The 26,795-nt window shown below is 40.1% G+C and overlaps 2 protein-coding genes across 3 annotated transcripts in view; one reads left to right on the top strand and one right to left on the bottom strand.

The window, feature by feature from the left end:
• Positions 1 to 1,281: 1,281 nt before the first annotated feature.
• Positions 1,282 to 9,073, bottom strand: LOC139479993 (large ribosomal subunit protein uL22-like). Its single transcript, XM_071262963.1, has 7 exons — positions 9,028 to 9,073; positions 6,347 to 6,396; positions 5,860 to 5,900; positions 4,850 to 4,984; positions 3,742 to 3,840; positions 2,355 to 2,451; positions 1,282 to 1,472 (listed from the first exon to the last, which is right to left on the bottom strand). Exons 2-7 carry the CDS (start codon positions 6,384 to 6,386, stop codon positions 1,324 to 1,326), a joined length of 561 nt encoding a protein of 186 aa, XP_071119064.1. The 5' UTR covers positions 6,387 to 6,396; positions 9,028 to 9,073; the 3' UTR covers positions 1,282 to 1,323.
• Positions 9,074 to 9,236: 163 nt separating this feature from the next.
• LOC139479979 (dual specificity mitogen-activated protein kinase kinase 1-like) overlaps positions 9,237 to 26,795 on the top strand; it is a 31,505-nt gene continuing 13,946 nt past the window's right edge. For both annotated transcript variants that reach the window (XM_071262942.1, XM_071262951.1), the window contains exons 1-7: positions 9,237 to 9,449; positions 14,798 to 15,026; positions 16,919 to 17,065; positions 18,519 to 18,596; positions 20,796 to 20,847; positions 23,251 to 23,375; positions 24,741 to 24,930. In XM_071262942.1, coding sequence (XP_071119043.1) covers positions 9,385 to 9,449; positions 14,798 to 15,026; positions 16,919 to 17,065; positions 18,519 to 18,596; positions 20,796 to 20,847; positions 23,251 to 23,375; positions 24,741 to 24,930 — 886 coding nt within the window. In that variant the 5' untranslated portion in view covers positions 9,237 to 9,384. The remainder of the gene's footprint in view (positions 9,450 to 14,797; positions 15,027 to 16,918; positions 17,066 to 18,518; positions 18,597 to 20,795; positions 20,848 to 23,250; positions 23,376 to 24,740; positions 24,931 to 26,795) is intronic.

The raw sequence follows: 26,795 nt of genomic DNA, 5'->3' as shown, positions 1-26,795 counted from the left end.
TCTACCACTAGACCACGGAGCCGGACTCTGAGTGAGTGAGTGAGAGAGAAAATACCCTACTCAGACACAGTATACTGACTGACCAGTCCTTGGTTTAGCAGCCCAGCGCCAGTCAGGGTAACGAGGTACCATCCTTTAACGTCTTTCTGGTATGACGCGATCGAACCGCTAAACTTCTGCTCTCCGGGCAGACGCTCTACCACTGGACCACGGAGACGGTTGTTAGGTCACAGCCATGATGTGAGATAAAATACTGTTCAAAGCTGGCTTAAACCAAACTTGCTCATCTCTGACTGACCGATCTTTCATCAAACACTGGCTGGGTTTACCCCACAGGGTCCCACATTCTCATACATTTAGTGTATGTAATCTCCAGTTTTAATTAGAGGACAGGGACACAGGTACTCTTGAGATATGGGAAGAGTGATTAGAGGCTGTTTATACAACAGTTGGAAATATTTTGGCTATATCAAGGCGACATGTAAATAACTGAGTGTGTCATTGAAACATGTGGTTGATAACCAATCTCATTAAAATCATATCTTAGTTCTCGCTACTGCTGAACAAATATCTGAGAACATCCCATTACGGGTCACGTCAGAATGACCTTTCATCCGACTAAGCAGAGTGTCGCTTACCACATCATGAAAGTGACAGTCGGAATGTGATTTCTAATCTTGCAACCTCAAAACTTATACACAGTATTCCGAACTAGGTACGGGCTTAACAACTGAACCCATACAATCTAGACCATCTATTTGCCATTACAGAATGTGTTTTTGTTCAAGTTTCAATTTTTTTTATCAAGAATGTGTCAAAATATGTTTCGAAGCGTAGTCGCAAATTTGAAATTAGTGCCGTAAAGCAGGAGAAAGCTGCCTTCTGATTGGCTAATGTGGACTTCTTGTCAGTCATTTCATTGGTCGGTCAAAGTTCGTGCAAGGTAGGTCTGATGTGACCCATAATGGGATGTCCTCAGATCTTTGTTTAGCGGTAGTGAGAACAAAGATCTGATTTTTATGAGACTGGGTTGATAACATGCGCAACTATCACCACCATCGTTGGCATCTGAAGATGGTCCTACACTGTAACCACCCAATCCGCATTTATCAGCTGAAAGGGCAATCATGGTTACTTGGAATTTTTTAAGAAATGGAATACCCACATGGTTAGGACTGGAGAACATATATTGGTGAATCGAGCCATGCAATCAATAACATGCTCAACAGTATGGCAAGCTGGATTCTGTCAAAAAGTCCAATTCAAGAAGAAAAAAGAAACTTAACCCAGTCATTTTTTTAATTTTCTCGCGAGGCTGTACATTTATTCTCTCTGCATCATCTTTTGTCTCTTGAGTTTTTTCTGAGAAACCTTCTTCTTGACTGGTTCATCCTCCCGTCCTGAGGGACGTGCAACAGCCTGTTCCCTCTCAGTGAGGATCACCTCGATGTGACAGGGACTGCTCATGTATGCTGTAACAAGAAGACATCATGAGAAGCTGCTCCAGGCCATGCCGCCATACTTCCCTACAGATGGGACCACTCATGATCATGCACACAGGAAGCAGTCATGCATACAGGAACCACCCATACCAACAGGAACCTCTCATGCACACAGGATGCTCTGCACATACACATGGACACCTCGTATAAAGAAACAAACTTATATCAATAGGGACCTCTCCAAACTGATTCACCTCAGGAACCAATTGCATACAGCATAAGATACTAGGGTTCTAGGGTTTCATGAGACTACATGTGGGCTGTTATAATCACATTACTGTATCACAATCTGATGTGACATGGTGAGCTTTCAGTAAAAAAAGGTTATTTCATGGAAATCATTCCGCTGAATTGCCATCATCAAGCTCAAAGTAATCCTACAACTAGAAATGTACTTGCAAGCACGCAGGCCCTTTACTATAAAGATCCAAACTCATCACATATACTACTAAGCATTTTCAGTCTGATACTATTAACTTCCATTTGGTCTCATGACATTGTCAAAACAAAGTCCTAAGCCATTAGCTACCTTATTAAGTGAATGTGCACTTTGGAAAAACATGTTTCACAACTTGAGAACAGAAACCTCCATTTCTCTTAAAATATGAAAGTTCTATGCACTGTTTTTAATGACATCATTTTCACTTTGGAGTAAAAAGGTATGAAAATAGATGATTGTAAATTTCATGATTCTCGAAATAAAAAAAATGCCCTATAAAAAAAAAGTACCATGTATTTAGACATTTGACACGGATGCTAATGAAATGTTGTAACCATTTGAATAGAGTTCTCGTGATACACTTTGACACAAAAGCTGCCAAGGTAGTACATTGATCCCAAATAGCAACTTACGATTGATACGTCCATGAGCTCTGTACGTCCTCCTCCTCATCTTGGGAGCCATGTTGACCTGGATGTGCTCAATGACCAGGTGATCGGTATCCAGGCCCTGCACAACAACAACGTAGTCTATTACCGGCAGCTGATGCTATCTCCCTCCACCTAACACTGTCAGAAATACTGATGGCACAGGGAGCTTCTCAGAGCCCAACAGGCATTCTTTTTGCATCTCAATGACACCATGATTATGAAATCGATTTATCGAACTATAGATGTATTGCAATTGCGTGCCCTACAATTTTACGATAGACATGATACATAGGAATTATGATAAATACCAATAGTATTGCTGATAGTATACTCAACAATCGATAATTTCAATGGTTGCCATTAATAATAAATAAAACAAATTCAGCAATAGAAACTAACATTTTTAGTCCACTAGTCCTTGTAATGGTAATATATAGTAAAACCCTTAAAAAAGTCAAATTTCTACTATTCCTTATGATACCTTAACTATTGTGCAGTTTTGCAAGAACAGGACCAGTGCCAATTTCTAATGCTGAAACGTGTCACAAAAACTCTTTTTTTACAGTTGAATTTCAAACCTGTCGTGTGTTGATTTGCAAGGATTATGACATCTTCATATCAGAGTTACTTCCCTTTGGTTTCAGTCGCGACAGGGAGGGAAAAGGATGAATTGGACATTGTCAGCAATTCTTTATTTCTATTACATTGATTAAACATAATTATCAAGAAACATAGTCATTCAATACTATCGCAATAGTGAGGGATACTATTGCAATACAATCGCAATAGTGAAAATAGCCCCAAAAGCCACTTCTATCTGTAATGCAATGGCATAAAAGGGACTGCACTGTAAAACTCTTCTGTTAGCCGACTTGTTGTTAAACATCACACTCAGCAATATTTCAGCATTATGGTTACTTTTAATAAATAACTGAATCTGGGCCAGCCAAACCACAGACTGATATTACAAGCAACATCCCACACTGCCAGGGTGTAACGACACCTGATCAAGTCAGCAAGCTTGAAAACCTGATCCATTTAGTAGTTGCCTTGAAAACGAGCATTGGTTGCAGGGGACCTATTCTAACCCAAGATTCCCAGGGGGCCTGAAACACTGTTCATCATATCTTCAAATGATTACCCATATCCCTGCAAAACACATTGGGCATACATGTTGTCTGTAAGTTCTAATTTGTGTTATGAAACACATCAACCACACAAGTTTACGTATGCATACAGAGAATACAAACCAACCAGTCCACAAATATCCTTGGCCAAATTAAACGTTACTTTGAACTTTTTGTTGCAAATACATAAAAAAAATAAGGTTTTGTCATGTTTAATCATCAATCAAAGGGAGATAATCTACCTTGAATTCAGCATTACTTTCAGCATTCTTCAGGAGCTGGAGCAAAAACTGGGCACTCTTCTCAGGCCACCTTCCCTGGGAGGTCTTGAACTGTTTGGCCTGGTGTGAAAAGAGGTGGATTATCAGAGTAATTTGAAAACTAAAACCATGCAAAAGTTGAGTCATCATTACTGTCCATTAAATAGCTTCCCATAAATAATGATTGTTGAACTGTCAGACTTGGTCCTTTAACACTGCACAGTCAGCAGTATTCCAGCCACATGGCAACAGCTTTAAAATACAGAGCACAGATAACGAACAAAGGGATACAACGAACTGTTAAAAAATTCCCTATTTATCTCCTATTTAATATCATACAAAATTTACAAATGTTTTATGAAATGTTATCAATTAAATGCTATGAAGTGATCACTGCTAATACAAGTCAATACTGCAATGACGTGTATTGTGTTTTATCCAAGATGGGAAGTTTCTGAGCGAAAACGTATATACCGTATTCGACGTAATAAGCGCCCAGAGCGCCCTCAAAATTAGAAATAGGGGGCTCTTATTAGAATAATATTTTGGTGAAAGATAAATTTCATGGTGTATGTGGACAGCCTGAAATGCTTATGTACGACAGATATTTTTCTAGAATTTAATTGCCCATAATTAAGGATGCATATAACACACGAGTGCGTATTGTACACGAATAAATAAGTCTTGTGAACATTGATCAATCGGAAGGGGTGCTATTTGGGATTGTTCACTAGCCAATATATTAGCAAATACTGCCGTGGGCGCTTATTACGTCGAATATGTAACTAACAATAGATATAACAAACTGATTTCTCTGGTCCCTTGTAGTTTGTTATATCCATGTTCTACTGTAACTGATTCTGAACAAAACAAACCAGTGACTGACATGTTGATATGTGCAATGGCCAACTCCATCGCAGAACGAAGCCACACTTTCAACCAAGTCACCGATTCTGATCACCGGATCAAGTAGATCACCTTGTACAAAGAGTTCTTGAATCGATAACTGATCAAGTGGTAATTCATCCTCCTCACAGAAAGCATTGTAGAAAAATAAAAGCTGTACCATTTAATAGGCGAGTTCACTAACCTGAGCCTTCCTGCCCACGCCTCCACTGAACCTGCGGAAGGGTACAATTTCCTTTTTGTCTACTACATTCTTCAGATAGCGATTGGCCCTTTTCAGGTGCATGTGTTTCACAGCCTGGGCAGTTTCCCTTGTGTTCTAGGATAAAGAAAGAAAAACATGTACTGAAATGCAATGACTATGTAGGAATGTTATGAATGTTTCTACTGAACAGTATTTTCTGCTATCACATGTAAAATAGAGAAGCTGAAGGAAACATGATGCAAGAAATTTATTATAGTTCTACAACAGTTGTCTTTCTAAACTGACAAAGCGATTGATCATTCTAACTGTTGCTCTAAAAATAAAACTTATCAACTTTAAAGTTAGCAAGACCATGGACGTGTTAGCCACGAGGTGCTAGGCTATCTAGGGGGATTTAGGTGCATCCCCCCCTCCGCCCAAAGTAGACTTGAAGTGCTGTATTTTTAGCAATTCTGAGCATAAATAAAGTGTCTGGTTTAAATCTTAAAGTGTCTGGGTTTTTTTTATTTTGGGAGGCAAGAGAAACTCAAAACAACAATAGGTGAATTGAGGTGAAATTGGGTTTAACGTCGCGTCCAAGATTATTGCACTTATATAGCGACGTGCATGCACAGGTGTGTGCGCATGTATTAGTCCGGACTGATGCCGATTTATAGTGCTAGCTCACCAAGATACCATGCCACAGTTTAACATGGATACCCCACTCAGACACAGTATACCGACTCCGAGCCGACCAATTCTTGTTGTAGCCCCTTAATGCCGAGCGCCAGAATGGGTAACAACAAGTACCTTCTTTTAATGTCTTTTGGTATGACGTGGCCGGGGATCGGACACTCAAAACAACAATAAGTTATGCTAAAGTAAACTTGTTTTAAAATGAAAAAAGTGTAAAGGGATGCACGAAGGTCGTTTCTTTGGTGGCCCAGTCTTTTTCAATGAGTAGTTTTGCATATGGGACGCCGTAAATGCAAACTCTGCTCAATACTCACTTTGAAATGGACTCTCAGATATGACCCTCTTGCCTTGGCAGCTGAAATGATTGATAAGAAGCAAACTTCAATCAAGTGAATCAATTAGTATTGAAGAATTTTCAAACAAGTTATACAAGAAATCCCCATTGTCTTAATTTTATCCATAGTTCACCAATGTTACACCAATGTTACACGAACAAATTAGATGTACTGGCTAGATACTAGATACAGTATCTATCGTGAAATGCATATTTACACCGATGATTCACCCCTAATAAGTTGACTGGGATCGGTTCTATCCCGGAATCCTCAAGGGGTATTGAGAATGAAACAAACAAGCAAATGTTCTAAGCAATACAGATCATGTATACTACTGGTACATCAAACAAAGCACAGCTCAATTGTATTATTGGTACCTTCATCAATATAATAATCATAATGTGAACAACATTTTCAATAGCCCTCATTTCAGATTTGTGGAAACGTCAACCTTATCTGTACTTACACTTAGAGGGGTTTTCTGGGTCAGATGCATACCGGACCATGTTGATGGATCTGGAAAGAAAGTATCAAAGATGAAAATGTGTTTGAGTTTTATAACTACCTAACATGTCGGAACAGATGGCATCAAACAGGAGTGAGTGAGTGAGTGGATCTTTTAATAGGCCGTACAAAACAGCTTCATCAATGAATTCTGAACATGATCCACACCTGCAACTTTATAACTTTAATTGCAAGTGGAAAATGGAATGCAGGGACTTACCTGGATATTCTTATTTTCGAGTTTTATGGATATTTTATCATTGATCATTCTCAGAAGCATTAAGTGAGTGAGTGAGTGAGTTGGGTTTAACGCCGCTTTTAACAGTATTCCAGTCATATCACGGCGTGTCAGCTTAATGTGGGAGGAAAGCCCAAAGTGATGCAGGTCTCGGACGTTTACCACTTTGGTGAAACCCACGAGCACGGGTATGGTGCTGACAAACCTAGAAACATTATCGGGGCGAACCGGGATTCCAACCCACAATCATAGGTTTCTGGCATGCATAAGGGATGAAACTCTGCACAGCGAATCATGGTGCCTGAGACGACTGGGCCACCCGCACACCCCAAAAGCTTTAATTATCCACATTTTTTGTATTCCATGTGACTCAGAGTTTTTATTGTGTACATTTTCAATTTGTAAGTGAATAGGTCATAGAATGCAATATTTTAAACCAAATCAAGTGATTTTTCAGATCATTCTTGTGACTAGTACTAATTAGAATCAGTGTGGTGTGTCTCACAAAGTACTGCACTTTAAAACGGAGGACATTAAAGATAGATTTTCTGCCTGGCATTTCATTAACTAGGTTGGCAAATCATTCCTTGTTATAATTTAGTGGAAGGGTAAGACTAGTTGATCATTTTGTATTACATTCAGCCACTGCTTGACCCACACCATTATTACAGTTTGCCGCTATCTTCTTAATATCTGATCTTTTCTCAGATTGGATATCTCACTTTGCCAAGATCTGAAGAACCCTTGCTTGAACTTTGTAATGAGCCAGTGAAGAACTGAGGGTCTAAAACATCTAGTATGAGTGATAAAAACATTCATTGTAACATATTCAATTTTCTTTGTCAAAATTTTACATAAAGGGGCAGTTCATAATATAACAAAGGCAGTGCTGTTTTGGATACAAATGTATTTTTACACACAACCTGTTCTGACTGTTGTGGCATCTACATTCAAAGCAGTTTTCTATACATTTGTTCAATAACTGGGGATTTCTGACATCTGATTTCAAGTGGGTGTTCACTCAGGGTACACCTCACTAGACTTAGAAAGAATACAAGAGTTGTAAATTGGATGACATTATTTGCCAAAAAGGTATCTACACTTATCCTAGCTCACAACTAGCCCTCAAAATTGTGAGAGGATGCATGATTGGAAAGGAGATCCAAAGGGCTTCTAAAAAAAAATGACCGCTATACTGCCTTGAGCGTTTTATTGACAATGGAACATTGTTTTGCTCATTTGGATCTTTGGAGAACACATCAACCTATGTTTCATTATCTTCACAATGATGAATAATTAGCCAGTCTAGTGAAAACATGTAAACGTTGGTGAAGGACAACCCCTTGAAACTGCCCTAAGGATACCCTACACATTATAGATTATAGCTGAAGGGGTCGCTGTCGGAACTGGTACTTTGTACCCTTAAACGATGGACGAGTCCATATTTCTCAACCTGAAACAGGTTCACTTTGTAGTTCTGATTCGCTTGATGATGAGTGCATGCTGGATAATCCTGTGCATTTCGGAATAATAGTGGAATGTAAGTACGTAACTGTAAGATTGTTTTTTTCATTATTGCACGCCAGATGGCATCTCATAACCCAGCAAGATTGTTCTCATCCAATTATGGAAAGGAAATACCGTGAGAAACATATAGGAAGCATACTACCATAAACATATAGGAAGCATACTACCATGTTGAATTTTACCACAGTTTGGTATCCAGGATGTGTTGCACAGATTGTCGTTTAAGGAACCAGTTAAAAGCATTGCGCAATGCGGCAGAACTGATTTATCCTGTGGTACCCCTCTGTATACTGATTTTGCAAGGGTACATTTCTGTACTCTGTATACGCCTTCAGCAACATTATACTCTTATTGAGTTAACTTTCATCTCCATTAACAAAATGACCTTAAAAATGATCACGAGTTTGTGTTCAATGTTCTTTTGTAGTTCACAATACTTGTAGATATGTCAACTGAAATGATGAAAAGGACTCATATCTTGCTTAACAAACCCCTTTTGTGATCTTGTGCGAGTATAATGGTCTGCACAGTTCACTCAAAATATGTTATGTCACCAGTTGTATCGAAGAATTCAATATTCATTATTTCTTGGCATGTTCAATTTATTTCGCATTAGTTCTTGTAAGTTCTGAATTGACCCTGCAAACGTAGAAAAGATCAGTTTATGTTTGACATGTTTACATGCTGTGTCAAAGCATCCATTCAAACATAACACGAATTACAGACTTTCCTGTAATTTCTGTCAGAAAATATCGTTTGGACAGCAAGCGTATATAACCAATGAATAAGAACGATTTCAATATACTTTGAAAACTTCTGTTTTAGAAGTGTGATTGAAGGATTTCAGAAGGGGATAATTGTGTAGTAAATTCACGAACCTCGGATTTACCGGAAGAGGAAGTTAAAAGAGCGATTTGTGGGTAATGTAGAGTCTCGTGTGTATCGGAAATTCTCGCGTAATCTCGTCTAAATATATATATTTAAATTTATGCATGTATAATACATCCACATTTTCATTGGTTCAAACCTAAATGAATATTTATGAGAAAACAGGTGCCCGTACGTCACTTCCGGTAACTATGGGATATATGTACATTTCCGTGTCTGACCGTCAACCCGACTGGATCGCAGAGTTGAGTGGGTGGAAGCAATTTCAACATAATTTTGCCGGGGCGTTTTGTCGTTCATTTTGGTTACTCATGGTCTAAGACGTTGCTTTGCATCAACACACAGCCATGCCTCTGAAAAATCCTATGAATTTGACTATCTCTGTCGCCGAACCCAATCAAGAATCGGGCGAGTAAGTGACAACTGGTAGACACATTGGTTTGGTACTGATACTTGCACCTTGCAGCATGTCTGAATCAGAAGTGTGGTTAGGAATGACGTAAAAGCATATGTTTCAACAGAGGAAAGGAATATTTAAGCATCTTTTACATGCGGTTGTGTCATTAAAGAAGATCCTTGTGGACACTAAATGTCACTTTTTCTTCCATAATTCTTGACATAGTTGAAACAACTCTTATGTGATATAAAATAGTCTCTTCCCATGTGACAGGGGAAGTCTTCTGCCGGTGTTAACAGGATTATTAATTGAAAATGAGAACAGGTTTACATAGATGACAATAGTCAAACAGGCAGACAGACAGATTTATTTGTATAAGGCCATTTGACCCATTGTACAAAATACATTAAACATTTTATTCATCTAAGAGTTACCTAATTGATACTTTTGTGTGTGTGTGTGTTGAGAACACGTACATTAGAAATTTTGCAAAATTTATCATTGCATCGTTGTTGGAACTTGACAGAGTCTTTCTAAACAAAAATAATTATGATTAACTGTCTTTGGGATATACATTTCCCGCCGACTTGCATAAAGAGGACAGTTGTATATAACATGAAGTTCCTCCTCAATTACATGACAGTGTTTACATAAGACGGCATCGACATGACAATAGTGAACGCATGTAATACCAACACTGAAAGCTGCGCATTTAGCTTATATGCTGGACTAGCAGTCTGTCAGATGATGCATGCAAAATGTGTTCATGTTGTCAAGTTTAGATTAGATTAGAGTTCACCTGTTATTAACATAATACTAATCAAGGCAAGAGCGCTGTTATACTGGGCGCAGACCTGTCAAGTCTCTCTGCTGGCCTGGTGATTGACTCTTGCATACAGACTATTTTCCAGGTCAAAACATTCAAGTGAAATATGAAATTGAAAACAAAGACACATTTCATTTTGTATCAAAAACATCAAAATATTGAAATATCAGATGAAAACAAAGACCATGTATATGTAGTTGGAAACACAATAGACTTACTGTGATCAGTTCATCTTTGTACAGGATTACATATCTGAGCAATTGAATGTCATGAAGATATTACAGTAAAGAATTAAGCTTTTACCAGTTTATATGTATCTTTTGTAAAAGGCTTGTCATTTAGGGAAGTTTTACTTGATTTGTAACTTTCTGTCACAGATTATTTTAATAAAAATTCTTGAGAACAAATAATGGAAGTTGGAGAAGACGCTACTAGCATGACTAGTGTCATTGTCCACACAAGATGTATTTACGGCAGAGCCAACTTGTCTTGAAAATATCACAAAGATAAGTAATTATATTTGGGGATGCCTCTACCAGTTTACTTATCATAATGTCTAATCAATAAAGGCATCTGATCCATACCAGATGTCACTTATCACTGTCACAGACAAGTGGAGACCACAGGCCATCCAGACATTGCTTGTTGAAATTGTGGAAGAAAGAAAATGACTTTTTCAATGCTCCTGCTAAAGATAAGTAAGGATAAGAATTTATGGATGAACAACTTTTTTATTACAATTACGTTTTGTTGCTCTTAAATGTAACAAAGAAGTTGTTCATCCATAAATTCTTATCCTTCCTTAGTACTCCAACTTCTAAATGCCTATCAAAGACACTGCTTAAGATATGCTTTATTAAAAAATATTTTTAAAATGAATGTTTGTTCTCAATCTGATATTTCACATGTGTGATTTGCATAACAGTAGTTTCAGTTTGACCCAATGCATGGGTCTCTATTACCAAATAAGCTGTTCCATTTTGGCGCTGATCCCTTAATTAGAGTTGGAAAGATTTCTTATACATTTTCCGTATTTGTATCCCTGCATGATTTGAGTACAGAGGGTAGGGTTTTCCCAGTTGTCTCAACAAGTCACAAAAGCACTTCAAACACATCAGGGTGTGGTCTTTCACCATACATGAGACCCGTGAAGATTCCGGGGTAGAAAAGGTCTTCAGCAACCCATGCTCGTCGTAAAAGGCGACTAACGGGATCGGGTGGTCAGACTCACTGACTTGGTTGATGCATGTCATCGATCCCAATTGCGTGGATCGATGCTCATGATATTAATCACTGGATTGTCTGGTCCAGACTCGATTATTTACAGACCGCCGTCATAAAGCTGGAATATTGTTGAGTGCGGCGTTAAACAACAAACCAACCAACCAACCAACCAACCATACATGAACATGATTGGCCAGTCATGGTGCATGTGACAAAGGCTGCCAGTCATTTGCATGGAAACACTGACGTCAATGAAATACATATGCAGATAGTGTTTGGTACAGGTAACATCGGGATACTTTGTGAAGAAAATGACCAGCCATGTTCCACAGGTGGAGCATTTGTTTATTAGTTAGCATGCATGGAGCAATGCATGTTCGATCACGGCAAGTGTAAATTTGAATGTGGAAAGTTTATATATAATGCTCCCTTAATTAAGTGCACTTGGTATTTAATCAGATATATTAGAAAGGAAATATTTGATGTATGTTGAGGGTTCTGTTCTTCTACGTATTTATGGGGCCGGTAGGGTAGCCAAGTGCTTAAAGTATTTGCACATCACGCCGAAGACCCGGGTTTGATTTCCCCTCATGGGTGCAATGTGTGAAGCCCACTTCTGGTGTCCCCCACCGTGATATTGCTGGAATATTGCTAAAAGCAGTCACAAAACAATACTCACCCACTACATATTTATGTATAGGTGGAAACCGCAATTTCTTCATTTTTTAACTCTGATAGTAACATGAGTGAAAAACAGTTGGATTCAGTTTTGGATTGAAGAGATAAATGTGTTGCACTTCTCTTTTGTTTTTCCATTTACACTTTATCACCTTAATGTTTTAGAAATTAAAGGACTGATGCTATTTATGACAGAAGCTTTTATTTTTGTTAAATTATCCAACGTCTTGTCAGCAGTAATTTTTTTGATAACCTCTGTAATTTTAATTGTTTGCGGGGCCATGGGTGGCCCAGTCATCTAAGGCGCCGCTATTCACTGTGCAGAGTTGCATCCCAGACACGCCAGAAACCTATGATTGTGGGTTTGAATCCCGGTTCGCCCCAATTATGTTTCTAGGTTTGTCAACACCATACCCCTGCTCGTGGGTTTCACTGAAGTGGTAAACGTCTGAGACCTGCATCACTTCGGGCTTTCCTCCCACATTAAGCTGACACTCAGTGATATAACTGGAATAATGTTAAAAGCAGCGTTAAACCCAACTCACTCACTCACTCACTCTGAACTGGTGTGTTTGGCTATGCAGGAATGTTTTAACATTGTTTTAGCATTTTCAAGGCACCAAGTTGGTTCAAATGAGGATAGTGATCATTTCAGGAACATAACTCATAAATTGTTTCTTGTTTCTTTGTGAAACTTTATGTAACTCATAATTCCGTATTTCTCGATGAAACTTTGTGAGCATATCATATATCATACATCATTACAACCCTGTTGCAATCCAGGCTTAAACAGGCCCCCAGCATCCTATCCATGTACATGTATTGAAAGGTGACTCAATGGATTGGGGGTGGTCAGGCTGGCTGACTTGGTTGATTAAAGTGACAATTTACATTGACAGTGGGTATGTACTCATAATGCCGTGTTTATTAAATAACAAGCATGATACATAAATTCAGGATTTGTTTCATTTGTTTGCTTTAATGTTTTGAAATACTATTTGACATTCCTAACAAGTGAAAAGTTTGTGTGCTTTAGTGTATTGAAATACTATTTGACATTCCTATCAAGTGAAAAGTAAGCTGCGATTAAATGGATTGGGTTGTCAGGGTTATTTGGTAGATTGTCATACCACGAAGCCATGGGTAATTGCTCACAATATCAATCACTTGTTTGTGTGGTCCATACTTGAATGTTTACAGCCTTGGCGCATCAAGCAGGTATGAACAACTGCCGTAATATGTTTAAGGAATGGACCACACTCTACTTTTCACAATCCCAGTATCAAAACCATGCAGAAGTATATTAGGTGTAAAGTTAACCCTATAGTATTGTTTTCTCACAAAATTCAAATGTAAATTGAAATCATTTTTGTTTGGGTGTAAATTTCAGTTGATCTGTTACATGTTTGTACTAAATAGTGAGTGAGTGAGTGAGTTGGGTTTAACGCGGCTTTTAACAGTATTCCAGTTATATCACGGCATGTCAGCTTAATGTGGGAGGAAAGCCCGAAGTGATGCAGGTCTCAGACGTTTACCACTTCAGTGAAACCCACGAGCACAGGTATGGTGCTGACAAACCTAGAAACATAATCGGGGTGAACCGGGATTCAAACCCACAATCATATGTTTCTGGCGTGCCCAAGGGACGCAACTCTGCACAGCGAATCGCGCGCCTTAGACAGCTGGGCCACCCGTGCCCCCAAATAGATAATAAGTCATGGTGGCAGTGATTGGAAGCTAATCAAGAGGTGACAAGATGTAGCTGTAACAATTAATTATGCATGATTGCCATCATATGTCAAACACTTTCAGATTCTTAATTGTCTGAGATCAAGGTCATAGAAGAATGTGTAGTTCTACATTCCTTATTCTGCCTGTTAGTTTTACTATGTAATAGCTTGCCTTTTTTCTGAACAAAGTAGGGTTGGTAGTTGAAATAAAAAGAAATATTGGAAACATTCTTGTAGAGTGCCCACTAAAATACTTAGCATGGCTTAGAGGATCTGTGAACCCAATATTAATAAACAAGGCCTTATATATAAATGTTTGTTAAATTTACATATAAATTTTATTTGTTACAATTTTATTACCGTATTCACTGTAATAAGTACATAGAAGTTTTCCAATTTGGGCGCTAATCAAAGCCATACACAACACGTTAAGTTTGTTGTCTGAGATTGAAATGTTATTTATGCAACTTACTCAGCCATTTGTGCATACATCATTATGACATTTGATAGGGACCAAGTGTGTGGTATGTAGAATAACAGATAAAGAGTTTTTTTAGGACTATGTACATTTTCGGTCAAGCTTCAACCTTTGACCTTGAAGTACCCAGGCTTTTCGAGTGTTTCATTTTTGACAATTATAAGGCCAATGGAGCTGAGAATTCAGATGATCAGAGCTATGGTGTCTCTAAAGAGCTTACAGAATTCTGATCTGGTTGTTAAAACATGTCTGCTATTGTAATGAAAGGTTGTGTGGTTCCATAGGGCAGTGTGTTTCTAACTTTGACCATCACAAGGTGGGATGTTGTAGCCTAGCAACAGTTCTCATCATCAGTTCATCTAAATCAGGTTCATTGCCTTTTGAAAATGGATTTTGTTCAAATTTATGAAATATTTTTATTTTTCAGTCGACAGAACAATGGCGCTGCCAATTTAGAAGCTCTTCAACAGAAATTAAAAGAACTCGACATAGATGACCAACAGCGAGAAAGATTAGAACAGTTCCTCACCCAGAAGCAGAGGGTTGGAGAGCTTGTCGAGGAGGACTTTGAGAAGCTAGGTGAACTCGGTGCCGGGAATGGGGGTGTGGTCACCAAAGTCCGGCACAAGCCATCAGGACTTATCATGGCTCGTAAAGTAAGAAGTACTCCTTGCTTACTGTACCCTACCTACTACCTTAAAGGGTAGGGTTATATAGTTATACCAAGGAATTCTCTCTGTCCTTCCCTCTGTCAGTCCGTCCGTCTGTCATCTATCCTTCTGAGGACATTTTTGTGTCTGACATGTGACTTGAAAACTACTGCATAGATTATTTTCAAACTTAGTGAACACATTCTATGATGGATAAAAAATGAAAGCATTTTCCAATCATTTATCAGAGACTGTCAATAATTAACTCAATATATGTCATGTCACGTTTATGTCAAATGTAGGGGTCACTTTGAAGGTGATTCACTCATAAAGTGACTTGTAAATAGTTTTATTCAGGAAGTATTGACAGTGTGATATGGTGACTTCATATTTGTAACACCACATACATATTCTACATGTAATGGTTGATGACATGTGATTGGATGACATTGGAAGTCAAGGTCATTCAGTGTTAGTTGGAATTTGACAAAAGCTGAGTATTAGCTAACTTGTATTTATTGTTTTAATTTGACAATATCTGTTCATGAAGTCCTAGGCAGGGTCTCAATCACATCACCATTTGGGAGACCTCCATATAAGATCAAGGTCACTTGAGGTCAAATTATGAAACATGGATCGGAAAATATTATGGAAAACTACATGAATTGAAATTTCACTCAGTTAAGAAGAACCCTGTAACTAACTCAACACATTCGTCATGATTGTGTCAAATGTTAATGTTTTGAAGTTCATTCACTCTTCTAAAATGACTGGAAATAATTGCATTCATGAAGTATCCTTAGTCTGGTATGAAGACTACATATCTGTAACACAACCTAAGATTGCAACAAGCAATGTTCTTGCATGTTATTGGATGATATTGGATGATATTGAATGCCAAGGTCACTCCAGTAGACATTCACAATATCATATTATTGAAAATCCAAGCATTTTGACAAAGACATGTCACAGTATGTGTGATACTATGGAGTAGTGCCACAAGTCAAGCTGTGTCATTGGTCCTCAATTTGACAATACACACCCTGTCTAAATATATTCTCACTTGTATAATACAAGATTGCATCTGCCATCTTGTTTATTTGACTTATTGACTTTTGCCATTGACTTATTACATTTCTTGGTGTGAATGTTGTCCAAACTGCACGAAATTGCTTAAAATGCAATCAAATGTTTAAAAAATTTCTGGGGGGGCATGCCCCGAGACCCCCCTAGACTTTTCCTCTTTTTTCGGGAAAACATGCTCACATCCCTGTGTAATATATGATATTGCAACTGTATCATATTATTAGAAACATTAATGAAGTAAATTTTTAGAATTGACTGTTGGGTTTGCAAAAGATATGCTGCTAAATCAATACAGTGAAGTCTTGTTAGTCTGGACTTCATTAATCTGTAGAAACAACATCTTTCTGCTAGGGACACTCACATGTATTCACAGCGACATAAGACCCAGGAAGATTCCAGGGTAGAATAGGTCTTCAGCAACCCATGCTTGCTGTAAAAGGCGACTATGTTTGTGATAAGAGGTAACTAACAGGATCGTGTGGTCAGCTTTGCTGATTTGGTTGATGCATGTTATCGATCCCAATTGCGTAGATTTATGCTCATGATGTCAATCTCTGGATTGTCTGGCCCAGACTCTAATATTTACAGACCGCTGTCATATAGCTGGAATATTGCTGAATGCGACATTAACATGTTTAAACAACAAACAAACATACAAACACAGTGACATAACAAAAAAAGGGTGAGTTTCTTCCACTGGGATGTGGTCATCAGTACAATGATACTCATGTAGATTCTATACTGCTGTCACTGGCAGAGGATTATGGCCAGAAAACGTAGACCTGCAATTAAGCATGTTGTGATTATTTCAGCTGATTCACTTGGAGATCAAGCCAGCTGTCAGGAACCAAATTTTCCGGGAGCTGAAAGTCCTGCACGAATGTAACTCCCCATACATAGTTGGTTTCTACGGTGCATTTTACAGTGATGGGGAGATCAGCATATGCATGGAATACATGGTGGGTTTATACTTCTGTAGGGAGTACATGGTGGGTTTATACTTCTGTAGGGAGTACATGGTGGGTTTATACTTCCTTAGGGAGTACATGGTGGGTTTATACTTCTGTAGGCAATACATGGTGGGTTTATACTTCCTTAGGGAGTACATGGTGGGTTTATACTTCTGTAGGGAATACATGGTGGGTTTATGTTTCTGTAGAGAATACAAGGTGGGTTTATACCTCTGTAGGGAATACATGGTGGGTTTATACCTCTGTAGGGAGTACATTGTGGGTTTATACTTCTGTAGGGAATACATGGTGGGTTTCTGTTTCCATGGGGAATACTAGGTGGGTTTATACTTCTGGAGGGAGTACATGGTGGGTTTAGGCAATACATGGTGGGTTTATACTTCTGTAGGGAATACATGGTGGGTTATACTTCTGTAGGGAATACATGGTGGGTTTATGTTTCTGTAGAGAATACAAGGTGGGTTTATACTTCTGCAGGGAATACATGGTGGGGTTATGTTTCTGTAGGGAATACAAGGTGGGTTTATACTTCTGTAGGGAATACTAGGTGGGTTTATACTTCTGTAGGGAATACATGGTGGGTTTATGTTTCTGTAGGGAATACAAGGTGGGTTTATACTTCTGTAGGGAATACAAGGTGGGTTTATGTTTCTGTAGGGAATACATGGTGGGTTTATACTTCTGTAGGGAATACATGGTGGGTTTCTGTTTCTGTAGGAAATACATGGTGGGTTTATGTTTCTGTAGGGAATACAAGGTGGATTTATACCTCTGTAGGGAGTACATGGTGGGTTTATACTTCTGTAGGGAGTACATGGTAGGTTTATGTTTCTGTAGGGAATACTAGGTGGGTTTATACTTCTGTAGGGAGTACATGATGGGTTTAGGGAGTACATGGTGGGTTTATACTTCCGTAGGGAATACATGGTGGGTTAATGTTTCTGTAGGGAATACATGGTGGGTTTATACTTCTGTAGGGAGTACATGGTGGGTTTAGGCAATACATGGTGGGTTTATACTTCTGTAGGGAATACATGGTGGGTTTATACTTCTGTAGGGAATACATGTTGGGTTTATGTTTCTGTAGGGAATACTAGGTGGGTTTATACTTCTGTAGGGAATACATGGTGGGTTTATGTTTCTGTAGGGAATACTAGGTGGGTTTATACTTCTGTAGGGAATACATGGTGGGTTTATGTTTCTGTAGGGAATACTAGGTGGGTTTATACTTCCTTAGGGAGTACATGGTTGGTTTATACTTCTGTAGGGAATACATGGTGGGTTTATGTTTCTGTAGGGAATACATTGTGGATTTATGTTTCTGTAGGGAATACTAGGTGGGTTTATACTTCTGTAGGGAGTACATGGTGTGTTTATGTTTCCTGTTGATTTCAGGTTGGTAAAAACTTGGCTGAGAGTAATTAGTACTGTGTTGTTTCAGGATGGAGGTTCACTAGATCTGATACTGAAGAGAGCTGGCAGAATACCTGAACCAATACTTGGTGTCATTAATGTTGCGGTGAGTAGCTGGCAGCACAGCAGTGTATGCCAGGGTGGATTGTCCTGTGCCAGGGTGTACTCCTGTGTGGGTTGTCCTGTCCCAGGGTGTATTGTCCTGTCCCAGGGTGTATTGTCCTGTCCTATGGTGTATTCCAGGGTGTATTGTCCTGTCCTATGGTGTATTCCAGGGTGAATTTTCCTGTCCTATGGTGTATTCCAGGGTGTATTGTCCTGTCCTATGGTGTATTCCAGGGTGAATTGTCCTGTCCTATGGTGTATTCCAGGGTGAATTGTCCAGTCCCAAGGTGTATACCAGGGTGTATTGTCCTGTCTTATGGTGTGCGTGTTGTCCTGTCTCAGGGTGTACTCATGTGGAATGTCCTGTCCCAGGGTGTACTCATATGGAATGTCCTGTCCCAGCATGTTCTCTTGTGTGGGTTGTCCTGTCCCAGAGTGTACTCATGTGGGATGTCCTGTCCCAGCATGTACACATGTGGAATGTCCTGTCCCAGAGTGTACTCATGTGGAATGTCCTGTCCCAGAGTGTACTCATGTGGAATGTCCTGTCCCAGTGTGTACTCATGTGGAATGTCCTGTCCCAGTGTGTACTCATGTGGAATGTCCTGTCCCAGAGTGTACTCATGTGGAATGTCCTGTCCCAGAGTGTACTCATGTGGAATGTCCTGTCCCAGTGTGTACTCATGTGGAATGTCCTGTCCCTGTGTGTACTCATGTGGAATGTCCTGTCCCAGAGTGTACTCATGTGGAATGTCCTGTCCCAGAGTGTACTCATGTGGAATGTCCTGTCCCAGGGTGTACTCATATGGAATGTCCTGTCCCAGGGTGTACTCATATGGAATGTCCTGTCCCAGGGTGTACTCATGTGGAATGTCCTGTCCCAGGCTGTTCTCGTGTGTGGGTTGTCCTGTCCCAGAGTGTACTCATGTGGAATGTACTGTCCCAGGCTGTTCTCGTGTGTGGGTTGTCCTGTCCCAGAGTGTACTCATGTGGAATGTCCTGTACCAGAGTGTACTTGTGTGGGATGTCCTGTCCCAGGGTATACTTGTGTGTGGAATTTCCTGTACCAGAGTGTATTCGTGTGGGATGTCCTGTACCAGGGTGTACTCATGTGGGATGTCCTGTCCCAGGGTGTACTCGTGTGTGGGATGTCCTGTACCAAGGTGTACTCCTGTACCAGGGTATACTCCTGTGTGGGTTGTCCTGTCTCAGGGTGTACTCCTGTGTGGGATGTCCTGTCCCAGGGTGTACTCGTGTGTGGGATGTCCTGTACAAGGTGTACTCCTGTACCAGGGTATACTCCTGTGTGGGTTGTCCTGTCTCAGGGTGTACTCCTGTGTGGGTTGTCCTGTACCAGGGTGTACTCCTGTGTGGTTTGTCCTGTACAAGGTGTACTCCTGTACCAGGGTGTATTCCTGTGTGGGTTGTCCTTTACAAGGTGTACTCCTGTCTCAGGGTGTACTCCTGTGTGGGTTGTCCTGTACCAGGGTGTACTCCTGTGTGGGTTGTCCTGTACCAGGGTGTACTCCTGTGTGGGTTGTCCTGTACCAGGGTGTACTCCTGTGTGGTTTGTCCTGTACCAGGGTGTATTCCTGCGTGGTTTGTCCTGTACCAGGGTATACTCCTGTGTGGGTTGTCCTGTACCAGGGTGTACTCCTGTGTGGTTTGTCCTGTACCAGGGTGTATTCCTGTGTGGTTTGTCCCGTACCAGGGTATACTCCTGTGTGGTTTGTCCTGTACCAGGGTGTATTCCTGTGTGGTTTGTCCTGTACCAGGGTATACTCCTGTGTGGGTTGTCCTGTCTCATGGTGTACTCCTGTGTGGGTTGTCCTGTACCATGGTGTACTCCTGTGTGGTTTGTCCTGTACCAGGGTATACTCCTGTGTGGGTTGTCCTGTACCAGGGTGTACTCCTGTGTGGGTTGTCCTGTCTCAAGGTGTACTCCTGTGTGGGTTGTCCTGTACCAGGGTGTATTCCTGTGTGGTTTGTCCTGTACCAGGGTATACTCCTGTGTGGTTTGTTCTGTACCAGGGTGTAATGTATGCTTGAGTGGGTTGTCATCTGCTAGAATGTACACCTGATAGCAATCCCTACAGGACCTGCAATAAGTTACTATTTATCAATAACAGGGTCCCAGCTTATCATGTATGCTCACTGCTACCTTGCGGACTATCTAATGAACTACATTTGTTGGTTTCAGGTTTTAAAAGGTTTAAGTTATTTGCGAGAAAGGCACCAGATTATTCACAGAGGTAGGTGTAAGGATTTATATTAGTTATTTTTGCCATTTGGGGGGCACAGGTGGCCCAGTTGTCTAAGGCGCCGAGATTCGCTGTGCAGAGTTCGTCCCTTGGGCATGCCAAAAACCTATGATTGTAGGTTCGAATCCCGGTTCGCCCCGATTATGTTTCTAGATTTGTCAGCACCATACCCATGCTCGTTGGTTTCACCGAAGTGGTAAACGTCTGAGACCTGCATCACTTCGAGCTTTCCTCGCACATTAAGCTGACACGCCGTGATATAAATGGAATAATGTTAAAAGCGGTGTTAAACCTAACTCACTCACTCACTCACTCACTCTGAAGAGTTTTAAATACTTATTACTCAACATATGTATGATGGCACACTGTTGTACCCTGCTATATTTATGTATTATGATCTTTCATAAACCATTTGATCTCTCGCTGATACTTCATGTAATTGTAAAGATGACTTGCAATGTAAATGTCTTTTTAGCTCACTTGACTGAAGTAATATTATATTATGACATCATCTCGAGGCAAGGGAGTTACCTACTTGTGTTGTTAATTGTGGAACTCAACACATTCCATATTTTGTAATACTTTCAAGTTTCACCTTATTATTACCTTGTATTCTCTATAAAAAACTATGCTCTGTAAACCTCTCCTTGGAAATGGAGAAGCTGAACTTTGGCATGTATATTCTCCTTATGACATCCTAATTTGTTCAAATCATGAGAGTTTAGTTTTAGTTGTTTGTCCTCAGTATTTACATGAGTTATGCAGAAAATATGTTCATATCAATGCTGACAGCAACTTTTGTAGAAGTGGTTTTCCTTGTTTTCCTTGTTGACATTTTTAACTACATATCCATGTGAGCAGCAGTACTGTGGTGCTACTATTATGTCCTCTCTGAGCCTGTTTATACCTCAGTAGAGCCCAACTTTATATGTTTTATGCAAAACCCTTTTGTTGACCCTACTATCACCTGGCGTTGGAGCGCTGCTTTAAGTCACTGGTCGCATTTGGACATGTTGTCAAGCAAGAATACTTTGCCATTGCTGTGTTTTTATCTGAGCATCCATTGATCAGAAGACTGGCTTCCCCCTTGCTGGAAGTGGCCTGATTTGTTGAAAGTACCACTACTCTGTATATCAGCAATTTGTCTCCCCTTACACTAAATACTAGTTCCTTATTGGTTATGGAGCAGTCATTTTTCATATTGCCCACAGAGAAATCACATCTTTAGTAACTTGCTTATGTCTTATAAGTATGAACCCGATGTTTATCCGAATGCATTGGATAAAAGAAAATAAAGTGTGTTAGTTGCATAGTGTGCTACAAGTATTGCTAACTGTAACCAAGTGAAACTGTGGACATATATTCCAGACCTGGATGAATGAATGTTGGAAAGATAAATCTGTTAACTGATCCCTCCGGGCATACGGTGTGATGTACCCTGTGTGTGAGCCTCAGGGTACATAGAGGGGTGGTTGGGTAGCCTAGTGGTTAAAGCGTTTGGTTGTCACGCCGAAGACCCGGGTTCGATTCCCGACATGGGTACAATGTGTGAAGCCCATTTCTGGTGTCCCCCGCCGTGATATTGCTGAAATATTGCTAAAAGCGGCATAAAACCATACTCACTCACTCAGGGTACATAGGCTCACACTCGTTTAGACCATACCATATGCCGCTCAGTATCAGTTGGCAATGTATTCATGAATGGTGGAGGAATATAGAGTATACAAGCACATGAACACGATGAAGTATTGACTCTCTTCCTAGTTGCCCTGACAATCAGTGTGTCGCTTCCTGTGTGGGGATTCAGGGAGAGAATTGATGTTCCTGATACTGCATGATGATCGCTTCATGCACTGACATACATGGGGATCTGGTGGTCAATTGTTTTTGTGTGGGTAACCATGAAGATTCCGGGGTAGAATAGGTCTTCAGCAAACCATACTTGCCGTAAAAAGCGACTATGCTTGTCGTAAAAGGTGACTAACGGGATCGGGTGGTCAGGCTCGTTAACTTGGTTGATACATGTCATCGATCCCAATGGCGTGGATCGATGCTCATGATGTCAATCACTGGATTGTCTGGTCCAGACTCGATTATTTTACAGACCGCCATCATATAGCTGGAATACTGCTGAGTGCGGCGATAAACAACAAACAAACAAAGTATGTGGGTAACTGTACCTAGGGGTGTAATTCTCCTGCAGTCAAGCTGCTGTTTCCCTACTACACACTTGTTTATCTACAGGCCCCAGCTATATAGCTGGAACATTGCATACTGGTGTGAAAAAAACACCCAAAACGAAACTTTGAAAAGTTAATTGGTCTTTGGTGTATGCAGCACTAGACAGGTTTCATGATGTCAATAGAATGTATAGAGTTGCATTATTTTTGACAGATGTGAAACCATCGAATATCCTGGTCAATTCAAGAGGAGAGATAAAGATCTGTGATTTTGGTGTCAGTGGTCAGTTGATCGATTCCATGGCCAACTCGTTTGTTGGCACACGGTCCTATATGGCGGTAAGTTGATTCTCACATGGACGCAGGCTGACATTGATGCCGAGAATCAAGTGATCTGCATGTATTCTGTTAACAAGTACTGACTGAATGTACTGACTGAAGCGAAGAAGCCAAATTATCATTGAACTGTTTTTTCAAATCACACTTTTCAAGGTGTAATTACCTGCTTGTATAACATGTATAAGGAGAAGTGGATACATTAGCATGGTCACCTTTATGGTTGCCATGTTTGCTATTGTTGGTTCTCCCAGGGGGATTCTAACCCAGGGTAGATGCCCAGCAACCTATTCTGTTGGTAAGAGGCAACCAATTGGATCGGGTGGAGAGGATCAGTGTGGATTGTTGTTCACAATATCAATCACAGGATCGTCTCATCCATAGCTGATTGTTTACATGTTTACTGGTATATGGCTGGAATTTGCTGTTTCTCCTGTTTTCTATAAGTCAATAAATGTCTAATTTAAAACTCATTTTGATGCCATGGACAATATGTGTATCACAACACTTGGTTTGTGCTATCTTGATGAAATTCTTCGCCCAGCGCTCTCAAAATTAGGAACAGGGGGCTCTTATTAGAATATTATTTTGGTGAAAAAGATAAATTGAAAGGTAAATTTGGTGGTTTATGCTGACAGCCTGAAATGTTTATGTACGACGGATATGTTTTTCCAGAATTTAATTGCCCATAACTAAGGGTACATGTAACACATGAGTGTGTATTATACACGAAAAAATAAGTCTTGTGTACAGTGATCAATCGGAAGGTTGCCAGTTGGGATTGTTCACAAGCCAATATATTAGCAAATATCGCTGTGGGTGCTTATAAGAGCGGGGCGCTTATTATATCCAATACGGTATTCCACACAGCCCAGCAGGCTAGATGTTGCTGTTAACAAGTTTGTGTTTTACTCCTAGAATTTGTCAATCAGCATGACCTGACCTGTTGTTTGCTGAGTCATATTATGCATTATGTGATTCCAGGTCGTAAGGTAATGCTATCCAGTCTGTCTGGGTCATTGCAAATCTCTTTTTGAAAGTCGATGTAGACTTCAACTATCAATCACTACATGGGCAGCTTGTGCATCATGGACCCGTAAAGATTCTGGGGTAGAATAGGTCTTCAGCAACCCATGCTTGCCATGAAAGGTGACTATGCTTGTCGTAAGGGGCGACTAACGGGATCGGGTGGTCAGGCTCTCTGACTTGGTTGATGCATGTAATCGATCCCAATTGCGTGGACTGATGCCCATGATATTATTCACTGGATTGTCTGGACCAGACTCGACATGAAATATGTTTGTGATGCAACCATACATCGTGACAGCCCTACTGTTTGCGTCAGTGTCACCTTTCTTGCTTTGTCAGCCCGAGCGCCTCCAGGGGACACACTACTCTGTACAGTCAGACATCTGGAGTCTGGGCCTGTCTCTGGTGGAGATGGCTATAGGCAGGTACCCCATTCCACCTCCGGACCCCCGGGACCTCAACAGTGTGTTTGGGGACAATGTCATGGATGAACACATGGAAGCTGCCAAGTCAGGGAAGCCATTGAGAGGTCAAGTTTATTTTGTATCTATAATATCAGTGTTGAATTCATTGTTATGATTGATTACGAATGAAACTGTAGAATAATGTACTTATTGGAGATTGATAAGCTGGTTGGCAAGTGTTTGTTCCTCACCAGAATCGGGGAGGTTTCAAGTCTCAGATCTAGTTCTCACTTCGTAATAATAACTTTGTGACTGCACTACTCCTATACATTTGTCTGTTTGTCAGCGTCTTTCTGTTGTACAGTAAATATATGAAATCTGGGACATTGTGTCATTGCCATCATGATGAACACCAACAAACCACAAGACTCTTACTGAAATAGTACATTCCTTTGCCATGAACACACGACTAACTGACATTGTACATTGCCATCCATCATAGACATGTGACTCCAGCTGAAATAGCACATTCCTTTGCCATGAACACATGACTAACTGACATTGTACATTGCCATCCATCATAGACATGTGACTCCAGCTGATATAGTACATTCCTTCACCATAAACACACGACTAACTGACATTGGACATTGCCATCCATCATAGACATGTGACTCTAGCTGAAATAGTACATTCCTTCGCCATGAACACACTACTAACTGACATTGTACATTGCCTTCCATCATAGACATGTGACTCCAGCTGAAATAGTACATTCCTTCACCATAAACACACGACTAACTGACATTGGACATTGCCATCCATCATAGACATGTGACTCTAGCTGAAATAGTACATTCCTTCGCCATGAACACACGACTAACTGACATTGTACATTGCCATCCATCATAGACATGTGACTCCAGCTGAAATAGTACATTCCTTCACCATAAACACACGACTAACTGACATTGGACATTGCCATCCATCATAGACATGTGACTCTAGCTGAAATAGTACATTCCTTCGCCATGAACACACGACTAACTGACATTGTACATTGCCTTCCATCATAGACATGTGACTCCAGCTGAAATAGTACATTCCTTCACCATAAACACATGACTAACTGACATTGTACATTGCCATCCATCATAGACATGTGACTCCAGCTGAAATAGAACATTCCTTCGCCATGAAACCCAACTTTTTCACTCAAATCTGTATGCTTACTTCATGAGAAGTGAACTTGAAATGAGAATTCCAGGTTGAAATAAAAAAACACCTTCCTCAAGGGGGCAGCCATCTTGTTGTATAGGTTTTTAATTTTTAATCTGGAATTCATATTCAAAGTTCACTTTCAGTGAACTAAAACATAGATATTTCAAGGTAAGTCATTAAGAAAGAGACTGGTATATAAATTATAAAAAGATATTTTATGATTTGTAGCTACTCACAGATGTAGAGGTCCCCTGTCAACTCTACGTTGCAAATGTTAACATTTCTAAAGGTACTATCCATAGCCCTCAGCAGTGACATAGAAAAACAGATAGTAAACAAGGAGCAGGTTGAGGGGACACAGTAACCGCATCTAGTCAGTAAGTCTGCCCTATGAGTAAGGTGTAGGTTTTTTGGGATGAAAAGAGCACCGATATCTTGATCTCACCAGGGAGTAAGTTTATCATTTCCAAAACAACATGACATGAACAAAGTAGACACAATTTATGGATAAAAACTTCTTTAATAACTGTGAAGGCAGAGCTCCGGATAAGCTGCGTATCTGTGTGAAATACGCATCAGAAATGCAGAAATACGCAGTAAATTAAAATCCGAGCGTATCAAATACGCAACGAACATTACAGATACGCTACAAAAAACAAACTTGTTCGTATCGTCAAAATATTGTGAAGTAACCCCTGCATATTCGATTAGCAAATCAGCAACTTATTTTGAAATTATAAACAGGCATTCCGTCAACCTTGCCAAACTC

This window comes from Haliotis cracherodii, unplaced genomic scaffold (assembly GCF_022045235.1).
Source record: "Haliotis cracherodii isolate W230 unplaced genomic scaffold, xgHalCrac1.p SCAF_1, whole genome shotgun sequence".
Classification (NCBI taxonomy): Eukaryota; Metazoa; Mollusca; class Gastropoda; order Lepetellida; family Haliotidae; genus Haliotis; species Haliotis cracherodii.
The sequence above is the reverse complement of the archived record's forward strand: the minus strand, read 5'-3'. Positions and strand labels throughout refer to the sequence as shown.

Coding starts and splice junctions, on each gene's coding strand:
- LOC139479993 (XM_071262963.1), bottom strand. CDS start 6,386: ATGGTCCGGTATGCATCTGACCCAGAAAACCCCTCTAAGT. Junction 4,985..5,859: donor ATCTGAGAGTCCATTTCAAA/GTGAGTATTGAG, acceptor TCTTTATCCTAG/AACACAAGGGAAACTGCCCA. Junction 3,841..4,849: donor GCGTGGGCAGGAAGGCTCAG/GTTAGTGAACTC, acceptor TTTTCACACCAG/GCCAAACAGTTCAAGACCTC.